Source organism: Xyrauchen texanus, chromosome 18, assembly GCF_025860055.1.
Source record: "Xyrauchen texanus isolate HMW12.3.18 chromosome 18, RBS_HiC_50CHRs, whole genome shotgun sequence".
Lineage (NCBI taxonomy): Eukaryota > Metazoa > Chordata > Actinopteri > Cypriniformes > Catostomidae > Xyrauchen > Xyrauchen texanus.
In genome coordinates this window covers 21,369,818-21,390,964 of record NC_068293.1, presented here as the reverse complement: position 1 = coordinate 21,390,964, position 21,147 = coordinate 21,369,818, and the positions used below count along the sequence as shown (strand labels likewise).

The window sequence follows — 21,147 nt, the reverse complement described above, 5'->3', positions numbered from 1 at the left end:
TTGAGCGCCGATATATGCCTCTGATCTATGAAAAAAAGGCCAATGAGAAGTTGGCAGACGGTATTTGCATACCCTGCCCCCGGACATATGGGTATTTAAGCACGGGAGTTCGTTTAGAAAATTTCTTCGGAGCCGATGGTCGTGTATGCAGTTTGCTGCGAGTCACACAACAGTTCCTGCTATTCCTCTGATGCTCTGCATGCTGTTGGATCTGACGGTGCACAACAGCAGCTTTCTCCTTCTTGCACAGCTGTGCATATTTGCCCCTGGGCGCTTCGACAGTGCAGACAAACTCGCAAAGTGTTTTACACAAAAGAGTGATTTTATTAAAAGAGTAATTTCCTCTAAAAGAGCAAAACACAGCGGCGTTGAACGTCCTTTTCAGGACGCGTCTTTCTCAAGATGCCTTTCTGCCCCTGTGTTGTTCCTGGATGTGGTAGTGTGCTCTCTGCTTCAGACGGCCAGATGCGTTGTCTCGTGTGTTTGGGCAGCGATCACACCGAGGCTACGTTTGTGGATGGTTTTTCTTCTAACTGCGACAACGTGACAACGTTGCGGTCGCGGCTTGCTTTCAACAGAAAGCAAGCCACTCCAGCCGCCCCCCCGCATTGCTCCTTCTTCCCACGGGATTGAGGACAATGCGGTTGGTGATGGAAGCGATCTGGGGATGGCAGCGGGTGCAGCTCTGCCGGGTACGCCCCCTCGGACCACCCGCCCCCCGGCACGCTCGTTGACTCTCGTCCATGCTCGAGGAAACAGCGGCTCGCCTCACAGCCTGTCTGCCTATCCTCTCGAGCCCGAAGTGGATGAGCTCGCCGCTGCATCGGAGAGCACGGTATCTGACGCTGAGGACTCCCCTGGGCTGCTGCTTTCGGGCCAGCACGCCTAGTCTGAGCAGATGACCGACATGCTTTCCCGGGCCGCCGCTAGCATGGGCTTGGATTGGAACCTTCCATCCTCCCCACAGCCATCACGGCTGGACGACTGGTTCCTGGGGTCCGGGCGCCGCTCACAGCCTCGCCCCCCCCTTGATCCTGTTTTTCCGGGAAGTGCATGATGAGCTGATGACATCGTGGAGAGCACCCCTCTCCACTCATCACTCCGCCACTTGCTCATCTGCTCTCGCTACCCTTGACGGCGGAGCGCGCCATGGATACACGGCGATTCCCCAGGTGGATAGGGCGGTTGCGCTCTACCTACGCTGACCGCAAAGGCCTACAGCGCTGCTGGACGCGCCGCTTCCGCCCTGCATGCCATGGCCCTCCTGCAAGTCCACCAGGTCAAGGCACTCAGAAACATGCATGGGGGGGGTCGCCCTGAGAGCGACGAATGTCACAGCGCAGTCACTCGGGCAGGCGCATTTCCCCCAGTGAGCCTTCTTTGCACAGGTGCTGTGCAAGGTCAGGGAGGACGAGGAGCAAGTCACCTTGGTAGCCCCCTATTGGCCCACTCGGACTTGGTTCTCGGATCTCACGCTTCTCGCAGGATACTAATCATAATATATATATTATAGAAGTTGGCAGATGGTATTTGCATTCCCCGTCCCCGGACATACGGGTATTTAAGCGGGGCAAATACGGGAGTTCATTCAAGCTGTCCCCATCCACCCTCAAGGTGTATGTCGCCGCCATTGCGGCTCACCACAACACAATAGACGGCAAGTCTCTGGGTAAGCACGACTTAATTATCAGGTTCCTAAGAGGCGCACAGAGGCTAAATCCCTCCCGTCCAAGCCTGTTCCCCTCCTGGGATCTCTCGGTGGTCCTCACGGGCCTCCAGAGATCCCCCTTCGAGCCGCTAGATTCAGCTGGACTCTCTCAAAACAGCCCTGCTAATCGCGCTCGCCTCCATCAAGAGTGTAGGGGACCTGCAAGCGTACTCTGTCAGCGACACTTGCATGGAGTTCGGTCCGGCAGACACATACGTGATCCTAAGACCGCGACCGGTATACGTGCCCAAGGTTCCTACCACGCCCTTCAGAGATCAGGTAGTGAACCTGCAAGCGCTGCCCCAGGAGGAGGCAGACCCAGCCCTTTCATTGCTGTGTCGGTATGTGCTTTGCGTATCTATTTGGACCGCAAGCAGAGCTCTAGACTTTCTGAGCAGCTCTTTGTCTGCTTCAGGGGACAGCAGAAAGGGAACGCTGTCTCCAAACAGAGGCTCGCCCACTGGGTTGTCGATGCCATTTCATTGGCTTATCACACCCAGACCATGCCCCCCCCCTTGCGGGTTCGAGCGCACTCTACCAGAAGTGTTGTGTCCTCGTGGGCACTGGCCAGGGGCACCTCCCTAGCAGACATCTGTAGAGCAGCAGGGTGGACAACACCTAACACTTTCGCAAGATTCTACAATCTCCGAGTTGAGTCAGTATCGTCCTGTGTTTTCTCAGGTCCGAGCCCGTAGAACTCGGCAACACGCTGACGAACTGGCCGGGTGAATCACTTGCTCCTAGCGCCCTTTCCCTCAGCCGAGGTAAAATAGTGCACCTTTTTTCCCAGGAGACCCCATCTCTCGGATCCCTGGCTGATTCCTCCCTAGCCCTCATGGGTCCGCAGTTTAGCGGAGGAACTCGCCGACCCAAGCCACTATGGGTACTTAATCTACCCTGTACTGGAATAGGTGCTCCACAGGTTTAAGGCCTCCTGTACAGACTCCCCTTTGTGTAATCTCTGCGGTACTGTCCCCTCACGAGCGGACAACCGTGTCTCCCTTAGGCAGTTCCAGCTGCCTCGGTCGCCGTGCTGTAGCAACTCCCCCCTCTACGAGGCTGGATCTACCACCGCGCCAACTTTCCCACATAGGTCCTAAATGGCCATGTGATGTATTCACCACCTTTACCTCCCATGCAGGGTAGGTGTGGACTCCGCAGGGTCTTCTCCCCCTGAAAGAATAGGAAACTGGGTAAGACCCCTTTCCTTAATGCATTTAAGGTCCCCGGCCGCAATTGCTATATGCGAGAAACATAAAGAGAAAAGAGGCCCGGACAGGCTTGGCCCATTCCCAGGTTGGCAAGCATCACCTTGTTCCCCTCTCTAGGGTAACCAGAAGGATTCTGATGACTTTAATGGGGCACTGGGGAAGGGTACGTGCAGCCTGATACAGTTGGTCGCGTTTTGCACGTAAAGAATACCTGCCCGTTTCAGCAGTTCACGTACACGGCTCAGTGCATGGCATGATTGAAGCGGGACCCCTAGTGTCGCTTCTCCGACACAACGTGGAGAGAGCGACAGAAGGGGAACGTCTAGGTTACATATGTAACCTCCGTTCCCCGATGGAGGGAACGAGACGTTGTGTCTTCCCCGCCATGTCGCTGAGCCGTGCCACTGTTGTGGCCGGACCATTTCCAGCTCCTGAATGAACTCCCGTATTTGCCCTGCTTAAATACCCGTATGTCCGGGGGCGGGCTATGCAAATACCGTCTACCAACTTCTATAATATATATATTATGATTAGTATCCTGCTGAATAAATTTCAAAGTGGTTTTAGAATGAAAGCATATGCTTTAGGTGTATGAAGACAAAACTGTTCTTCAACACACTTCTTATTGCGTTCTGTCGACATTTAAATTTTTTGTTGCTTTTTCCTCTCCACTCAAACATAGACTGAAGAAAGTGAATGTTGTGTTAGTCATTACAACCAAGGATATGTTTAAAATTTTTATTTAGTTTTTATTTCTACTTCATTTTCAATTTGTCAGTTAAATTTAATTTATTTTTGTCAATTCAATTTTATTTAGTTTTATATAAAATTATCCCTATCTAAATAAATAAGAGTCTATACTGAGATTTCTTTCTGAATCTTTTTTCTCTACCTGCCGACTGATTTGGGAGAGTACCATACATACAAATAAGTCAACAAAGTAGTAATTAGCACTCGCTGAAAAGTTACGACTCACGATTTTACTGCAAATTTGACTGCAAATGCTACATCCAAAACCTGCTCGTGCTGCTCGTGTACTTAAATCCCTGATGTGTCCATGTGAGTCTCACAACTGCTGCCTCAGAAGATACAAATTATATTTATTGATATTTGCTTGAGCGGCAGCCACGTTCGTCTGCAATCAGTCTGAAATCTTCAAATACTAACCAAAGAAAATTTCAGTGAGCTCTTCTTTAACCCCAATAACATGTAGAATAATAATTTTGAGTCATAAATTTAACAGAATTGTCCTTCAAAAGTGTCAGAGATGTAGGCAAAAAAAAAGACTTAAGTTGTAAGTGCATAAGTTACAGAGTGGTTTACAATAAAAATAAAATACATTTTTAAATTTTGCTGTCTGCTTAAGCAATAACGTGACTATTTATAAAGTTACACTGTTAATTCATCAAGCTATTATGGACCAGTTCAAGCTGACAACACTGTGTGGACAACAAAAGATTACAGAAGCCTACATTCTAAAAAGACTTAATATCCAATATTAATACTATTTTTATGTATTTTTATTTTGATATGCCTTTTTAACTTGCCTCAATCCGGGTGGCGGAGGATGAATCCCAGCTGCCTCCACGTCTGAGACTGTCAACACGTGCATCTTATCACGTGGCATGTTGAGCGTGTTGCCACGGAGACATAGCATGCGTGGAGGCTTCATGCCATCCACTGCGGCATCCACATTCAACTCACCACACGCCCCACTGAGAACGAACCATAATATAGCGACCACGAGGAGGTTACCCCATGTGACTCTACCCTCCCTAGCAACCAGGCCAATTTGGTTGTTTAAGAGACCTGGTTGGAGCACACCCTGGGAATCAGCACACCCTGGGAATCGAACTAGCAAACTCCAGGGGTGGTAGCCAGCATCTTTACCACTGAGAGACATGATGTGGGAAACTTGACTCAATGAAGTTCTTGTTTTTAAGTTTTTGCGAGCACCATCTTGGCTGCACAAACGCTACACACAATTTTACCAGTTGTCAGGTCCCATGTCGAGTGAAACTGCCTTGTTTAGTTTCTATTACATTGGATAGATGCCCGTTTTTATGCTTTCCTCGTGCCAGCCACCTTGGTTGTCGATGGTATACAGTAGTCTCTGTAGTTACATTGAAGCGTATTGGTTGACTGATGTGTGTGCTGTGCACGTGCTTGCTTAAACAGTGAAAGAGTCTCAAAGGCTTGTGTCTGAGTCAAGTCAGAGTGAAAATGCATCCGAGTCCGTGACAAGTCCAAGTCCATTAAAATTGGACTTGTGACTCGGAATCAAGTCCAACTCCAAACTCGAGTACCCCAACTCTAATATCCGCAGGTCGGAGATGGCGAAATGGGGGTGTTTTCTCCTGTCAGTCATTGACGCTCTATGAAAGGTTGGGTATAGTAAGATGGCAGTTCAAACACATCTGGTGGCTTCACCTCCTGCTGGCAGTTTAATGTTGCAATTCAATAAATATACACTCACCTAAAGGATTATTAGGAACACCATACTAATACTGTGTTTGACCCCCTTTCACCTTCAGAACTGCCTTAATTCTACGTGGCATTGATTCAACAAGGTGCTGAAAGCATTCTTTAGAAATGTTGGCCCATATTGATAGGATAGCATCTTGCAGTTGATGGAGATTTGTGGGATGCACATCCAGGGCACGAAGCTCCCGTTCCACCATATCCCAAAGATGCTCTATTGGGTTGAGATCTGGTGACTGTGGGGGTCATTTTAGTACAGTGAACTCATTGTCATGTTCAATAAACCAATTTGAAATGATTCGAGCTTTGTGACATGGTGCATTATCCTGCTGGAAGTAGCCATCAGAGGATGGGTACATGGTGGCCATAAAGGGATGGACATGGTCAGAAACAATGCTCAGGTAGGCCGTGGCATTTAAACGATGCCCAATTGGCACTAAGGGGCCTAAAGTTTGCCAAGAAAACATCCCCCACACCATTACACCACCATCACCAGCCTGCACAGTGGTAACAAGGCATGATGGATCCATGTTCTCATTCTGTTTACGCCAAATTCTGACTCTACCATCTGAATGTCTCAACAGAAATCGAGACTCATCAGACCAGGCAAGATTTTTCCAGTCTTCAACTGTCCAATTTTGTCTCTTGCAAATTGTAGCCTCTTTTTCCTATTTGTAGTGGAGATGAGTGGTACCCGGTGGGGTCTTCTCCTGTTGTAGCCCATCCGCCTCAAGGTTGTGCTTGTTGTGGCTTCACAAATGCTTTGCTGCATACCTTGGTTGTAATGAGTGGTTATTTCAGGCAAAGTTGCTCTTCTATCAGCTTGAATCAGTCGGCCCATTCTCCTCTGACCTCTAGCATCAACAAGGCATTTTCGCCCACAGGACTGCCGCATACTGGATGTTTTTCCCTTTTCACACCATTCTTTGTAAACCCTAGAAATGGTTGTGCGTGAAAATCCCAGTAACTGAGCAGATTGTGAAATACTCAAGACTGGCCCGTCTGGCACCAACAACCATGCCACGCTCAAAATTGCTTAAATCACCTTTCTTTCCCATTCTGACATTCAGTTTGTAGTTCAGGAGATTGTCTTGACCAGGACCACACCCCTAAATGCATTGAAGCAACTGCCATGTGATTGGTTGATTAGATAATTGCATTAATGAGAAATTGAACAGGTGTTCCTAATAATCCTTTAGGTGAGTGTATATCAGTGAGGAAAACTGACAATTTTGTAAATGCAAAAACAACAGCATATGACTATTTTCCCCACAGCCTAACATATAGAACAAACACAGGGCTGAATATTATATTACCAAGTGACAGGTGAATTTCCACCAAAATACTATAGCGATTGGATGCAAAACCTTTGATGTCAACAACAAAAGATATGGAGAGGGTTTTCTCCACCCTTTTAAAAGCTGATAACCCTATTTATTTTGCTATCCTAGCTATGCACGATTGTACGGTTAGTTGCATTTTGTTATTTGCATTTAGCATTGTCTATTAGAACACATCAGTGACACATTTTGAGTCACAAACCAGAAAATGAGAACCACTGAAATAGACAATGTGAGTAAATATGGTGCATCTCTGTAATATTTCAGATATAATGAGTTAAATTTGCCTTATTACCATGACACTCTGTCTGCATCACAGTTGCAAAAGTAGTTAATGTCAGCACAGTTCTCTTCCAGACCGCAGGAGCACTGCTGCACCTCTGGCTGGAATCCCCCCCAGTACGTCCTCTTCTCTCCTCTGCGGTCCACCCACCAGGACAAAGCGGTGCCATCTGCAAATACACCACACATATGAAATCATCAAGATCTTAAGCTAATTTAATTGAACACACCACAAAGAAATAAATACAAATAAAAATAAAAAGCAAGAGCAGGAAATTTGGTATAGGTATAGTTCACCCAGTCACCAGTCACATTTATTGCATGGACAAACATGAGAATATGAGATTAGAACTACATGATATTGAGTAAATTACAAAATTTACACTTTTGGGTCCTGTTAGAACAGATTAACTGATCAAAGCATTACTTTCCATTTCTCATTTCCATTACAGTAATTTCTTGATCATGATGCCATTGCTACCTGTAAAATGTGCTATCTTTGATTTGTGCATGTGAGTTTGCGCTTTTAATCTTCTTTTTTAATTGACAGCTTGACAGTATTGTTAGTACTCAAATCAAAACACATATGATAAAGTGTGGTAATAATGGCTCAAAGAATCTTTGGTCTGCATTGCATATTAATTCCAAAAGGAATTTATCTGGCCAGTAATTATGTTTTTAGCCTGAGATAACTGCCAGACTGGAAATAAAAAAGCTTAATTTTTTGCCTTTATTACTGGCTAGCTGATGAACCACAAGAAGTCTGCAACTTAAATAAAAACATGTGATATTTTGAAATAAATATTTCAGCTATTGATTAAGTGCTTGCATTTGTTTATTTAGAGCTGTCTCCTGACTGTGAGTGAGAGTGAGAGAGATTACACATTATGTGATAGCCTATGCTAATTATTCACTGTCACCTCCAAATTGAGAGGAGGAACACATTGCCAGATTTGACAAAAAACCTCCAGATAAAGAATTTAACTTACAGTCTCCTTCTCTCTATTAAACAACTTTGATGGAAATCATGCACAAAATTGGATTTTGAACCACTTAAAATCTGTTTCCCGTCTGTCGCTCACTTCAACGTTGTGTCGAGTGAAGTGACACTAGGGGACTTTCTTGAAGGCCTCGGTTACCTCTGAACTTGAGAAAAGGCCAATGAGAACTTGGCAGACAGAATTTGCATGTCCCTCCCCCAGACATACGGGTATAAAGGGAGGGAATCATGCCTCTGTTCATTCAGATTTCTTCTTCGGAGCTGAGCGGTTGTGTGATCAGCGAGCTGAGATCACTTACTGTTCCAATCACCTCTGCAGAGCTTATGCTGTTGGATCTACGGTGCATATCATCTGCTTTCTCCTTCTCTGCCCGGCAGTGCAGCTTTGCCCCTGGGTGCTTTGACACCGCTGCTAAAAGAGAGTATCGACGCATGTTGTATGGACGCAGGGGGACGCCCTCGGCAGGCAGGCAGGGTGCGGGATGTGCTGGGATGGTGGTGCGGCATGATGTGAGAGATAGCCTCCGTCTACCTCTTTGCGTGGCTGGGAGCGGCGCCCTGACCCGAGGTACCAATCATCAAGCCGTGAAGGCTTTGGGGAGGACGGAGGGTTCCAATCTAAGCCCACGCTCACGGCATCTGCCATCTGCGCATCAGCATCAGAGTGGGCAGGCTGACCCGAAGGTGGCCGCCCAGTCGAGTCCTCTGTGTCAGACACCTGAACGCTCTCTGATGCATCATCATCCAATTCCGGGGGCTCGAGGGAGAATGCAGGCTGGCCGTGAGGCGAGCCGCACACACCTCGAGCCTGGACGGAAGCAACTGAGCGTGCCGGGGAGCGGATAGTTTGTGGGGATTTACCCAGCAAAACCAAGCCCACTGCCATCCCCAAATCGCCTCCATCACCAGCCGGGTCGTCCTCAATCCCGTGGGAAGAAGGAGCCATGTGGGGGGCAGCTGAAGTGGCATTCAATTTAAGAAATGAAAGCCACGACCGCAATTCTGCCATGGTCATGTTCTCAAGACCATCAGTCTTGGAGAGATATCGACCGCATTCAGGAGATACACAGAGGCAGAAGGGCATCTTTAAAAAGACGCGTCCTGAAAAGGACGTTCAATGCCTGCTGTATATTGTTCTTTTGTGAGTGAATGAAACTCGTTTAGACAAATATAATCTTTCAGACAGAAGCGCTGCCAAAACGCCCAGGGGCGTGGACTGCACAATGTGCAGAGAGGGAGAAAGCCAATGGTAATGCGCCATAGATCCAACAGCAGTGCTTTGCCAACAGCGGTGAGTGGAACAGTAGTGAACTTCAGCTTGCTGCTGCACAGCCGCTTGGCTCTGAAGAAAAAATCTGACTGACAGACGCAGGCCTGCTTCCCTTTATACCCGTATATCCAGGGGCGGGACATGCAAATTCTGTCTGCCAATTTCTCATTGGCCTTTTCTCAAGTTCACAGGTACGCGAGGCTCTCCAAAAGACCCCCTGTGTCACTACATTCGACACAACGTTGAGTGAGTGACAGAAGGGGAACTCTTGTTTCGAAAGCAATGAACAAAAAAATTATTTTCTTTCTAGACTATTGGACCAGAGAGAAAGGGAGAGAAAAGCATCTTTATAATGATACAATGGGTTGGGAGTATTAATATTGTTTAAAATCTGCAGTGGCATGATATCTGCCTCAGGAGAATTGAGCTACATAAATTTTTCATAAACTATGGAACCTATACATGACTCTCTCTGAGAGCTGCTAAACCTGAAAAAGAGCTTTTGAAAGGCCACATCACACCCATTCTTCCTGCAGACACAGGGCAGCCATAATGACCCTTCTCTGATACATTTGTAAGATGCTAATGCCGTTCAATCTTTTTGCACGACCGTATTATCTATTTAAATGCTCCGTCTTCCACATCATAAAAAGTGTGTCTTCATTTCTTCTAATAATGCTTTGACAGACCAAAATCTCTCTCATTTCAGTGATGTGTCTAGTTTTTTCGTTAATTCATATTTCATAGTTCATCATAATTCAGAAGGGAAAAAAAGGAGAAATAGGCATTTGTCATTACCTTGAACTAAAGTACCTGACAAAACTAATCAAGTGTATGTTGCACTGATTGTTCTTTCTGCATGATAGATACACCACATGCCTATAATTATGTGGACAACCCCTTTTAATTACGGTTTGGCGCGGATGCCTGATCCTAAATCTTATGGCTACAGATGTAAATGACAATCTAGAGAATTGCATGCTTCCAACTTTGTTTTAAAAGTTTGGAGAGGGTCATTTGGCAAGACAATGTCATAGTGCAAAAGTGATGTCCATCCATAAATAATTGACTACGTCTGGCATGGAAGAACTTGACAACAAAGTCCAGACCTAAATCCCAATGAACATCTTTGCTCAACAAGCACATATGGGTGTCCATATACTTTTGTAGTTCCAAAGAAAAATAAAGATCGGAGAAAGTCCCTAAAGGGTTAGTTCACCCAAAAATATTCAGTAATTGTCATACTATGGCAGTTTATGGTAACCACATCTTCAAGCTTCAGAGGTCTAATAAATTATTCCATGAGACTCATGATTGTAATGAAAGCATCTGATGAGCTTTGGTAAGAAACAAACCAAAATATAATGTATTATTTGACCAACTGTTACTCTCCTCTGCATGTTCATGAGACTATACGAGATCTGTAATTCAAGCTGCCCACATGTGAAATGGGGTGATCAAGCGATAACTCGTTTTGTTTATCTAAAAACAGGTCCACCACAGTGATAGAAACAACAAAACACAACACAACACAGCTTCACACAAACCAGAGGACCAAACTTACAAAATATGTCTGATGAGTTTGTAGTCGGAGAAAAGATGCATTTCTATGCCCAGCCACATTTCTTTGTAACAGAGGTCTCAATCAAACAGAGATAGAGGAGGCGGGAATATCTCATCTGCATTTTTAACCTGTGACCATTTGTGACAGACCTCCGACTGAAGAGATCAGTATACCGCATCGAAAACATTTGGTAGGTGTAACACTCTCGGGCAAAATGAAGTCGTTTTTAATTGGCTAGTGAGATGCAGGCTTCAATAAAATGTTATAAGAACGCTTTGGACCGTCAATATCGGGTGGGGTTTCAACAGAATATATTGTCGCTTGTCACAGCTGGTTAGGGCCAAAACGTCATGGTTACTGTTGTAACCTCCGTTCCCTGAGAGAAGGAATGAGACTTTGTGTCGAATGAAGTGACACAAGGGGTCTTCCTGGGATGCCAAATGTACCTCTGAACCTGAGAAAAGGTCAATGTCAAGTTGGCAGAGAGAATTTGCATGCCCCTCCCCAGACATACGGGTAAAAAGGGAGACGTTGTGTCGAATGAAGTGATACAAGGGGTCCCGTATAAAAACGCCATGCACTGACCGTGTTACGTGAACTGCCGAGACAGGTGCAAGCAGGCTACTGCGTGCTAGAGGCAACTGTGTAAGGGGCCACAAGGATGACCTGTTCCTCGTCCTCCCTGATCTTGCACAGCACCGGTGAAAGAAAGCTCACTGGGGAAATGTGTACTTGCGCAGCCCCCGGGGCCAGCTGTGTGCCAGCATGTCTGTTCAGAGAGGAGCTCCTGTCTGGGAGTAACAGAGCGGGCAGTGGGAGTCTTCTTGGGAGGCAAAGAGATCTATCTGTGCCCTGCCGAATTGGTCCTATATCAGCTGGACCACCTGGGGGTGGAGCCTCCACTCTCCTCTGGGCGAAACCTGCCGCAACAGCACATCCGCCGTCATGTTGCGGTTGCCAGGGATGTGAGTGGTCTCCAAAGGAGGAGCTGGCAGGCGAGTTGTGACATATGACAAGAGCGCACGCCCCCATGATGATTTATTTACGCTACCGTCGCGGTGCTGTATGAACTGATCAAGACGTACTTGCCCTGGATTAGTGGGAGAAACCTCCGTAGGGCAAAAGATACAGCCAACAACTCTAGGCAGTTGATGTGCCAAAGCTTCCGGGGTCCTGTCCAGGGTCCAGCGGCAGCGTGCCCGTAAGGGGTGTATTTGGTCACCACGACACGTCTGGAAACCTGCTGCAAGGGGACTCTGGTCCGCAGAAAGCAGAGGTCTGTCCAAGGGTTGAAAGTCTGATGGCAAGAAGGGGTGATTGTCACACGGTATGTGCCGTGGCGCCATGCCCATCTCGGGACTCCAGTCTGTAGCCAGTGCTGAAGCAGTCTCATATGCATCAACCAGAGCGGCGCGGCCGCAGCTGAGGATGCTATATGCCCCAGGAGCATCTGGAATTTCTTTAGAGGAACCGCTGTGCCGGGCTCGAAGAGAGCGAGACTGACTGAGCGCGCTCGTTGATGAGACACGCTGTCAATGAGACTGAGTCTGACTCCATGCTCAAAAAAGAGATGCTCTGAACCTTGACGAGCTTGCTCTTTTCCCAGTTGACCTGAAGCCCTAGACAGCTGAGGAGCCTGAGTACCTGGTCCCTGTGAGCACACAGTAACTCTCGAGAGTGAGCCAGGATGAGCCAGTCGTTGAGGTAGTTCAATATGCGGATTCCCACTTCCCTTAACGGGGCAAGCCTCTGTGATCTTCGTGAAGACGCGAGGGTACAGGGACAGGCCGACGGGGAGGACCTTGTACTGATACGCCTGGCTGTCGAACGTGGATCGTAAGATGGGTCGGTGTTGAGGTAGAATGGAGACATGGAAGTACGCATCCTTCAGGTCTACCGCCCAATCTAGTTTTCGAACACAGGTAAGAATCTGTTTCTGCGTGAGCATTTTGAACAGGAGTCTGTGTAAGGCCCGGTTGAGAACTTGCAGGTCAAAGATTGGTTGCAACCCGCCACTTTTTTTGGGAACGATGAAGTAAGGGCTGTAGAAACCCTTCTCCATCTCGGCTGGAGGGACGGGCTCTATAGCATCCTTGAGGAGCAGGTTCATGATCTCTGTTCGTAAGATGCTGGCTTTCTCAGCGCGCATGGAAGTGGAGCGAACAGTGCTGAAACGAGTTCAGCCTCGCGCTCACGGCGGCCCGGGAAAGCATAGCGAACATCTGCGCGTCAGCCTCAGACTGGGCGAGCAGACCCGAAGGTGGCAGGCCAGACGAGTCACCAGCATCAGACGCAGCTGCGACGCTCCCCGATGCAGTTAATGGGGATTTACCCGGCGAAACCGAGCCCGTCGTCATCCCCAAATCGCCTTCATCGCCAGCCGGGTCGTCCTCAATCCCGTGGGAAGAAGGAACGACAGGGGGCGGCTGAAGTGGCTTTCTCTCGTAAGAAAGCAAAGCCATGACCGCAATGTTGCCATGGTTATGTTCTCGCACTGAGAACATGAACCATTCATAAAATGCTGCCTGCGTGTGATCGCAGCCCAGGCACGCGAGGCAGCTTTTATGACCGTCAGAAGTGGAGAGAAATCAACCGCATCCAGGAACTAAACAGATGCGGAAAGACATCTTTAAAAAGACATATCCTGAAAAGGACGCTCAACACCTGCTGTGTATTGCTCATTCATGAGTGGGAACTCAAACTCTTTTAGAGGAAATAAACTCTTTTTAGGAGGAGAAACACTCTTTCAGGCAATGAAAGCGCTGTCGAAGCGCCAAGGAGAGAGAACGCCAGCTAGAAACGCACCGTAGATCCAACAGCAGTGCTTATCGCCAGTAGAGGTGAGTGAAACAGTGGTGAACTCAGCTTGCTGTTGCACAACCGTTCAGCTCCTAAGAAAATGTCTGACTGGCACTCGCTGCCCCGCCTCCCTTTATACCCGTATGTAATGCATGCAAATTCTGTCTGCCAACTTGATATTGTCCTTTTCTCAGGTTCAGAGGTACGTTTGGCATCCCAGGAACATCCCTTGTGTTATTGACACAACGTCGAGTGAGTGACAGAAGGGGAACTTGGGTTAACATTGAAATTATGCCTTTTATCACTTGTCATTTGCTGTCAGGTTAGGACACAGTCTGACTGTAGCTGCTTCAGCCTCCTGTGTCTGTTTGATTTGTTTCAAGCAAATGAGGCTGGCTAAGAAATTAATCTACAGTATTTTCTACAAACTCATCAGACATATTTAGTAAGTTTGGATCTCTAGTTTGTGTGCAGCTGTGTTGTGTTCTGTTGTTTCTATCGCTGTGGTGGACCAGTTTTTAGATAAACAAATTGCTTTTCTCATGCAGTCTCATGAAAGTGCAGGGGAGAGTAACAGTCGGTCAACAGTTTCACTAAATAATACATTAGATTTAAGTTTGATTCTTACCAAAGCTAATTGTAAGCTTTCATTACAATCATGAGTCCCAGTTCTTAATTATAATTTTGCATCCTTTTGAAGCTTGAAGAGGTGGTCACCATAAACTGTAACTGTGTGACATCACTGAGCACAGTATTTTTTCACAATTTCTAGCTTTGGGTTAAGAAAAAAAAAAAAGAAAGTCAAATGGGGATATAACAACACAGGGGTGAGTAAACAATGACTGAATTTTTAATTTTGGTCTGAACTATCCATGTCATTTTCTATTATAGTAAATAGATAAAGATAAAGAGCAGTACCTACCCCAGGGGTTAAACAGCCGTGACCTTCTGCAGTGGTATGCAATTCTTTGTTCACAATGATCTGACAGAGACAACAAGGCTTTCAGCTGTTCAGATGAGGCACTATAATTGAGCCGTCCAACATGTGGCTTCTGCAGAGTAGAGCCTTGCACTCTCACAGCATCTGTGCTGTTGTGATGGACCACAGTCCACACTTTGTTCTCTGAAAATTTTTATTGAAAATTCTGAGCCTTATTTCAACATTCCAAAACAGTCACAGAGTACTTTAAAATATCTTTGTACAGAGTGTTTTTTTTTTTTGTAAAAAAAGAAGTTTCTTTGTAAAATAAAAAAAAAAGTTAACAAACAGCAGGGTACTAAAAAATGTAAAAGCTCTCAATCACCGACAGGTTTAAATGTCAGTGAAAAAGTGACAATCTTGTATGAAATTTGAATTCAGCATTTGTTTACTATAGGCATCATGCAAATACAATTTAAAAAAAAAATAAAAATTTTTGGCAAAACTTCATGAAGTTATTAATATTATTAAATAAACATATTTACAAATGAGTGATATAGTAAAAAAAGAGATACTACATATTATATGAAATCAGAGATATATTCAAATGTGAGGTTAAAGATTTAAGGTAAACAAAAAAGGGTGTATTTAAAAATACATTTACATTCTCAATTCTTACTGCATCAATATCTCATATTTTAAACAGAAATGCTTCAGCAAAGTGCCGCATAATTTTCATTGATCAGAGGATTAATAGGTGTGTTTAATGTATATCAGTGTCTTTCTAACTGATATGATGATTTAACATTTCCTTTTTCCAAATATTACAGATTAACAGATTAAGGATTAGGATTATAAATAATAACAATATTTGATGGATTATATCATAGTTCATATTATCCTTAGTCACATGATTTTAGGAGATCCCAGTAGAGTTGAGAATGGTGTAAGTTTTTGTGCTGAAAAGATAGGAAAAAGTTGTTCCTGCAGCTCAAATGGTAGAGTATGATGCCAGCAAAGTCATGGGTTCAATTCCCAAGGAATACAATTACTGATAAATGTAAACCTTGAATTAGTTGCTTTGGGTAGAAAAACGACATCCAATTGCATTAAAATAAATGAATAACTTACCCGTAATATTGCAGTAGACTTGAAAAGGATCCAGTGGGCCACTTCCATCAGGATCTATAGAGAAATATCCAGATGTGCTGCCTGTAAGCCTGTAGTGTTCACATGAAACTTCATAGACAGCTAAGGGTTCAGAAAGAGAACGATTTGAAAATTCATCAAAAAACATTTCATAACAAGAAACATGCCATATTTTGAATCTTCTGTGTAAAAATGGACAGTGCTATCTTTATTTTTTAAAGACTAGAGATAATTCCCTTTACAAACACAGATATAAAGAGAGACAGAGTTCTGCTAAAGAGCAGATCTCCAAATAAAGGAGAATTTTTTTTTGTAAATTGTTGTCTTGGTATTGTATATATTGTGCCATGTTAGACACTGTATGTGCATGTTCTCTAACTAAAAAAGCTTAAAATACCAAAGGGAACTTTAGTGAGGCTTTTATGACATCAATGTTGTTGTTATCCATCATTTTATTTTCAGTATTTGTTTATATAATCAGTTCATAATGTCTATTTAATATTAATTGTCAGATGCCAGTGTCATTTTGAGGTTTGTGTGTGCAGCTAATAAAACCTCACCAGAGCTGTGATGTGTTGCAGACACATGGACATCTGACATGTGATACATAATAAATGTGTTTGAGATGTAGGAATCCATTGCGCAGACCTACAGTTATGGCATGTAGCTCCAGTGTATCCTGTACCAGTGCAATCACAGTAGAAAGAAGACCATGTTTGGGAGCACCGGCCACCATGCTCACATAAATTATAGAGACACCTGGCAAAATACAAGAAACAAAGAGATAGCATAGACATAAAAATGGAAACAAATATAGTATGACCAAGGGTTACAATTAATGCAGTTTAAAACCGCATTTATTTTCAGCCATCTAATTTTTTATTAATGTCCTCAGTTGACAGAGAATGGACTGTATGTCAAAGTCAAAACCAATGTTCTAAGACTGAAGGCATATATAATTAATGTGTTAATTGTTTGATTTGATATATACCTTATTGCGACCTAATAAATCAGAAAAATGGTTGACAGAATATCTCATTCCAAAAGTGCCTGAATCTGATTAAAAGTGGTAAAAATAATCCAGTTTCTGCGACAGTTTCTTGACTTGAGAAAATGTCCATATCAAGAATTTATTCACTTTTCTGTGGTAAGCACAAAGTCATAACAGATTAAAGAATAATCTGTGTTAAAGAGAATCTTTTATCTTCTATACAAAAACAAATACTAACATTCTTCCCAAATATAACTGACAGAGACAGTGAGCATAGTAATAGATAACAAGCAATGTCATCTTATGTCACCGGTGCAAAAAATTGAAGAAAATCATCATCACATTGAGAAGTCTGCCAGTTTCCCACAATTTCACATCATTATCATTTACAAAAAGGCTGCTTGTTACTGAGCGTATGTTATTACAGGCAAATGTAATATACAATATGAAAATGTACATGTAGGAGTTGATTCAGGGCTAATTTCAGCTTTTTGTTAGAAAAGTCTTATCATGCAACTCCAGTCGATAAACTAATACACAAAATTCAACACACTTGCTGGAGGTTTCCAGAGACATGTTGATTAAAAGCACATTCATTTTGTCTACTTAAATTTCAAAATTACCGGCCTTTTAGTCCCACTTTTATTATTTCACAGATCTACGTTTGCATGGTCCCTAAAGAGCCCACTTTAAGAGGCCTCCAAGTACAACACGGCCATTCAAACAGCCATTAACCGCTGCACGGAGAGTCAACTGCAGGCTGGATACTGTTTCAGGTGATGATTTCATTACAGTACCTCTATGCTATTTCTAGTCATGCTTGAAGAAAGGCTGTGCTGGACCATAAAATGATGCCAACCAATGGGCAGAATTTCTCTGCTGCAATAAACTACCCTGTGAAGTTTTAATGATAAAGGTTGCAGGTCAGGGAGTGTGTTTAAAGTAAAATTGATGATCTGATAATTTGAGGTAAGGATTGTGTTCTGGAAAGAAACAGGACAGGGTCTGTTCCAAAAACCTAGAGAGTTGCCTCCGAAGGCAGCATTTAAGGCATCATAGAGATGCTCCCAATGATAAGGCTGTTCCAAAAGGTAGGTAACATAATTATGCTGCTTCCGAAGGTACCATGCTTTGGCCAAATTCTAAGGTAGTACCATATGCAAGGTATCCAAGATGGTGAACAAAGCAAGATACATTATACATTACATTAAATATACTTATAATTCATTAAATAATGAAAAGTTCAAAATAATAGTTTACAGACTATTGCACTGAATATTTATGCTTTATGATTATTGCGTTGATCCTCTCGTGCCACCTGTATTGAAATCAAGTGCTAGTCGAGCCTCTTGTCACATGGACAGTATGAGAGGTGCACTATTTGAGCTGCTGCCTATGTAGAGCATTTTCAAATTGCTGACTTGTAAGGCTCCACATCAGTTGTCAGCAGTCCATAAAGGCAGGAGGTAGCTCAATGTTTTTAATGAGTGATGTACAGTCAATTTCCATTTAACTGATCATTTAAATGTCAGTAAGTCACATAACAGTCACTTTAATACCTTTGTAACACTAAAAATTTAGAGAAATATTTATATTATGAGCAACATAAATCAATATATGTAATATAGAGGTATAAATCTAGAGGAAATTTATGGGAATTCATAAAAAGAGAATTAATGACCTATGTCAAGCCCTCTGAAACCACAGAGCTATGCAAAACTCATGCAAATTAATATCAGATGACAGAGGTACTGTACAAGTAGTTATTGACCCTGTTAACTAGTTCTGAGTAGCACACAACTCATTTGCAGATACCTCAGATGAAACCATTACCTATAATATGTACTATGCATCACCACCTTCAGATGAAATAAGGAGTACGTCAAGAATATTGATAAATGGATGTCTTCCACAGAACCTTAATTAAGTTTGAAAATGTAGGAATAACGAATGTGTCTCCAAGGTGAAGCACTCTTTGACAATATCCAAAGCCCAAAAAGAGGGCAAAACAAAGCAGGGGTCAGTTATTTTGGCACTTGATTATCAGAGACCCATTCTGAATCTGCTTACAGAGGTTCGGTCTAGCAGCCAGCAGCATACTGGCCTCTGGCAGGCTCTCAAAAACTGTCACACAGTGCACAGCAGAGGCTCTCAGACTATGACAGCTGCTCATGAATGATTTAGACTTGCCGCTGATGGAGAGGTCTTGTCATGTTCACACAAGTTCACTATTAATAAAATCCCCCTGTACAGACATGCCAGTGGGACATGTTCCTGCCTCCAAACAAAAACATATTGTGAGAGTGAATGAAAGCCTGTGCGGTGGTCCAGTTGAATTGGAGGGAAATGGGTAGTTTTGTAGATTTATATTGGTAAAACAAACAGTATAATAAAGTGAGAAAATTGTCACTATGGAATAAAGTCTGAATTAATTAGTAATCTGATATAATTTTCAGTTGAAGTGTGTTATTTCTGCACCATTAATATTCGAATGGAATAGCAGATATAATGAGTGTTTTCAAACAGGTTTTCAAAACTCTCTCCCCATCTGCCACTGGTTGGGCAAAAATATAACCCCAACCCAAACTATAGCCATTGGTTGAACCAATTATGCTTTGTTATGATGCTCAAACAAACAGCAATGTTCTGATAGTGCCACAGAGCCACAGTGTTCACACTTTTCAGAAAAATCTACCTACAAATGGCTAACTTACTATACACTTGTCCCAGCACATTAAGCTAAGATAAAAAAAAGTATTAACTATGAAAAAACTACACACATCACCTTTAATGACTTACAGTTTTCTATGGAATCTTTTAGGACTACCACGAGTGTTGTAGGTAGAACTATTTGACTAATTTGACATACATCCTCTTGGTCTGAAACAGATCTTTAAAATAGATCAGCTCCTAGCATCTTTTGCTACGATTTATCTTGTTTACTCAAAAAAAGCTAATAAGGGAGACAAGAGAAGAAATCAGAGACCCAGGGGACTGCAGGGGTCACGTGGTTCTGGGTCGATAAGGCCTCTGATTCCATTATTCGGTAATGCGAAGAAGTGCGATATGCAGCAGTGAGCTTGTTAGTGGATGGCTAACCTAAGTACATAATAGTACAAATTAACTTCCTCCAGTTCTAATTAACAGGAAGCTTACACAGAAGCTTAGACATCTGAAAGTTTCCAAGGTGCCACAAACACAATATATTCCAATAGATAGTTTTGTGGTAGACAGATTTAAAGGCATTGCTCATCTCCAAATGAAAATTCTGTCATAATTTCCTCACATTTATGTTACCAATACACAATGATGTGTTAGGAAGAATCTTTATTTTTTTCATAAAATGAAATTGAATGGTGACCGAAGCTAACATTCTACTTAACATCTCCTTCTGTGTTCCATGAAAGAAAGAAAGTCATACAGGTTTGGAGCAACATAAGAGTGAACAAATGATGACAGAATTTTACATTTTTGAGAAAAAGTGATGAAAACTTTGCACCTGTCACGGATGCCACAGAAGTCAAACTGTAGCTGACTGTAGCTGCCTAGACGGCCTTGCTGGACCAACATAAGGTCCACAGGTTGGTTGTTAACAAGGATGAGCCGGACACAACCTTGAAAGGCCATTGTGGGATTCAAGCAGCTTGAGTTGTTCTGGAATGCAGGACACCCTGAAAGAACAAATGAAAATACACCTGCCTGTAGAGATGGATGTTTTAATAAAAACAACATATTTAATAAAAACAGTGCTTCAAAAGTGGCACTGTCACCAAAGGCACTATGTCAATTACATCCAAACAATTTTACTCTTAAGGCCTCCAAAACAACATTATCTACATTTACATTTATGCATTTGGCAGAGGCTTTTATCCAAAGCGACTTACAGAGCACTTATTACAGGGACAATTCCCCCAGAGCAACCTGGAGTTAAGTGCCTTGTTCAAGGAGACAATGGTGGTGGTCGTGGTGATCGAACCATCAACCTTCTGATTAACAGCTTTGTGCGTTAGCCCACTATGCCACCAGCACCATCTATGTATTTTTATAAAACAACTTAAAACTGGTGTCACCAAATGGAATTGCAAAACTATTAATTGTTTCTAAAACAGGTTACCCGAATACTATCCATGTCTGCCATTTATAAAAAAAAATACAGATGCCCCAAAAACTCATGCCACTGATTGTCAGGGTGATGTCAGGGTGGTTAGGATGCTCAATTGTGTTTTTGTACAAAGCGATTTTTTGATAGCACCACAGATTCACAGTACTTGCACTTTTCAAGGAAGTCAAACTATACATGACCTATTATCATTGTCACTGCACATTAAGCAAAAGTAGCAGAAACATTTTAGCATTGCCAAAATTACACACATCACTTTTTGTAGAATTGGGGTAATTAGTGCTATTATCAGTGCTCTTATCATTATATATAT

General features: G+C 43.4%; 1 protein-coding gene across 2 annotated transcripts in view; it reads right to left on the bottom strand.

Annotated features, from left to right (window-relative positions):
- Positions 1–21,147, bottom strand: part of LOC127658746 (contactin-associated protein-like 5) — a 129,758-nt gene that overhangs the window by 56,126 nt on the left and 52,485 nt on the right. For both annotated transcript variants that reach the window (XM_052148222.1, XM_052148223.1), the window contains exons 8-12: positions 20,214–20,385; positions 16,376–16,482; positions 15,706–15,825; positions 14,578–14,778; positions 7,036–7,192 (exon numbers count right to left, since the gene is read on the bottom strand). In XM_052148222.1, the coding sequence (XP_052004182.1) occupies positions 7,036–7,192; positions 14,578–14,778; positions 15,706–15,825; positions 16,376–16,482; positions 20,214–20,385 (757 nt within the window). The remainder of the gene's footprint in view (positions 1–7,035; positions 7,193–14,577; positions 14,779–15,705; positions 15,826–16,375; positions 16,483–20,213; positions 20,386–21,147) is intronic.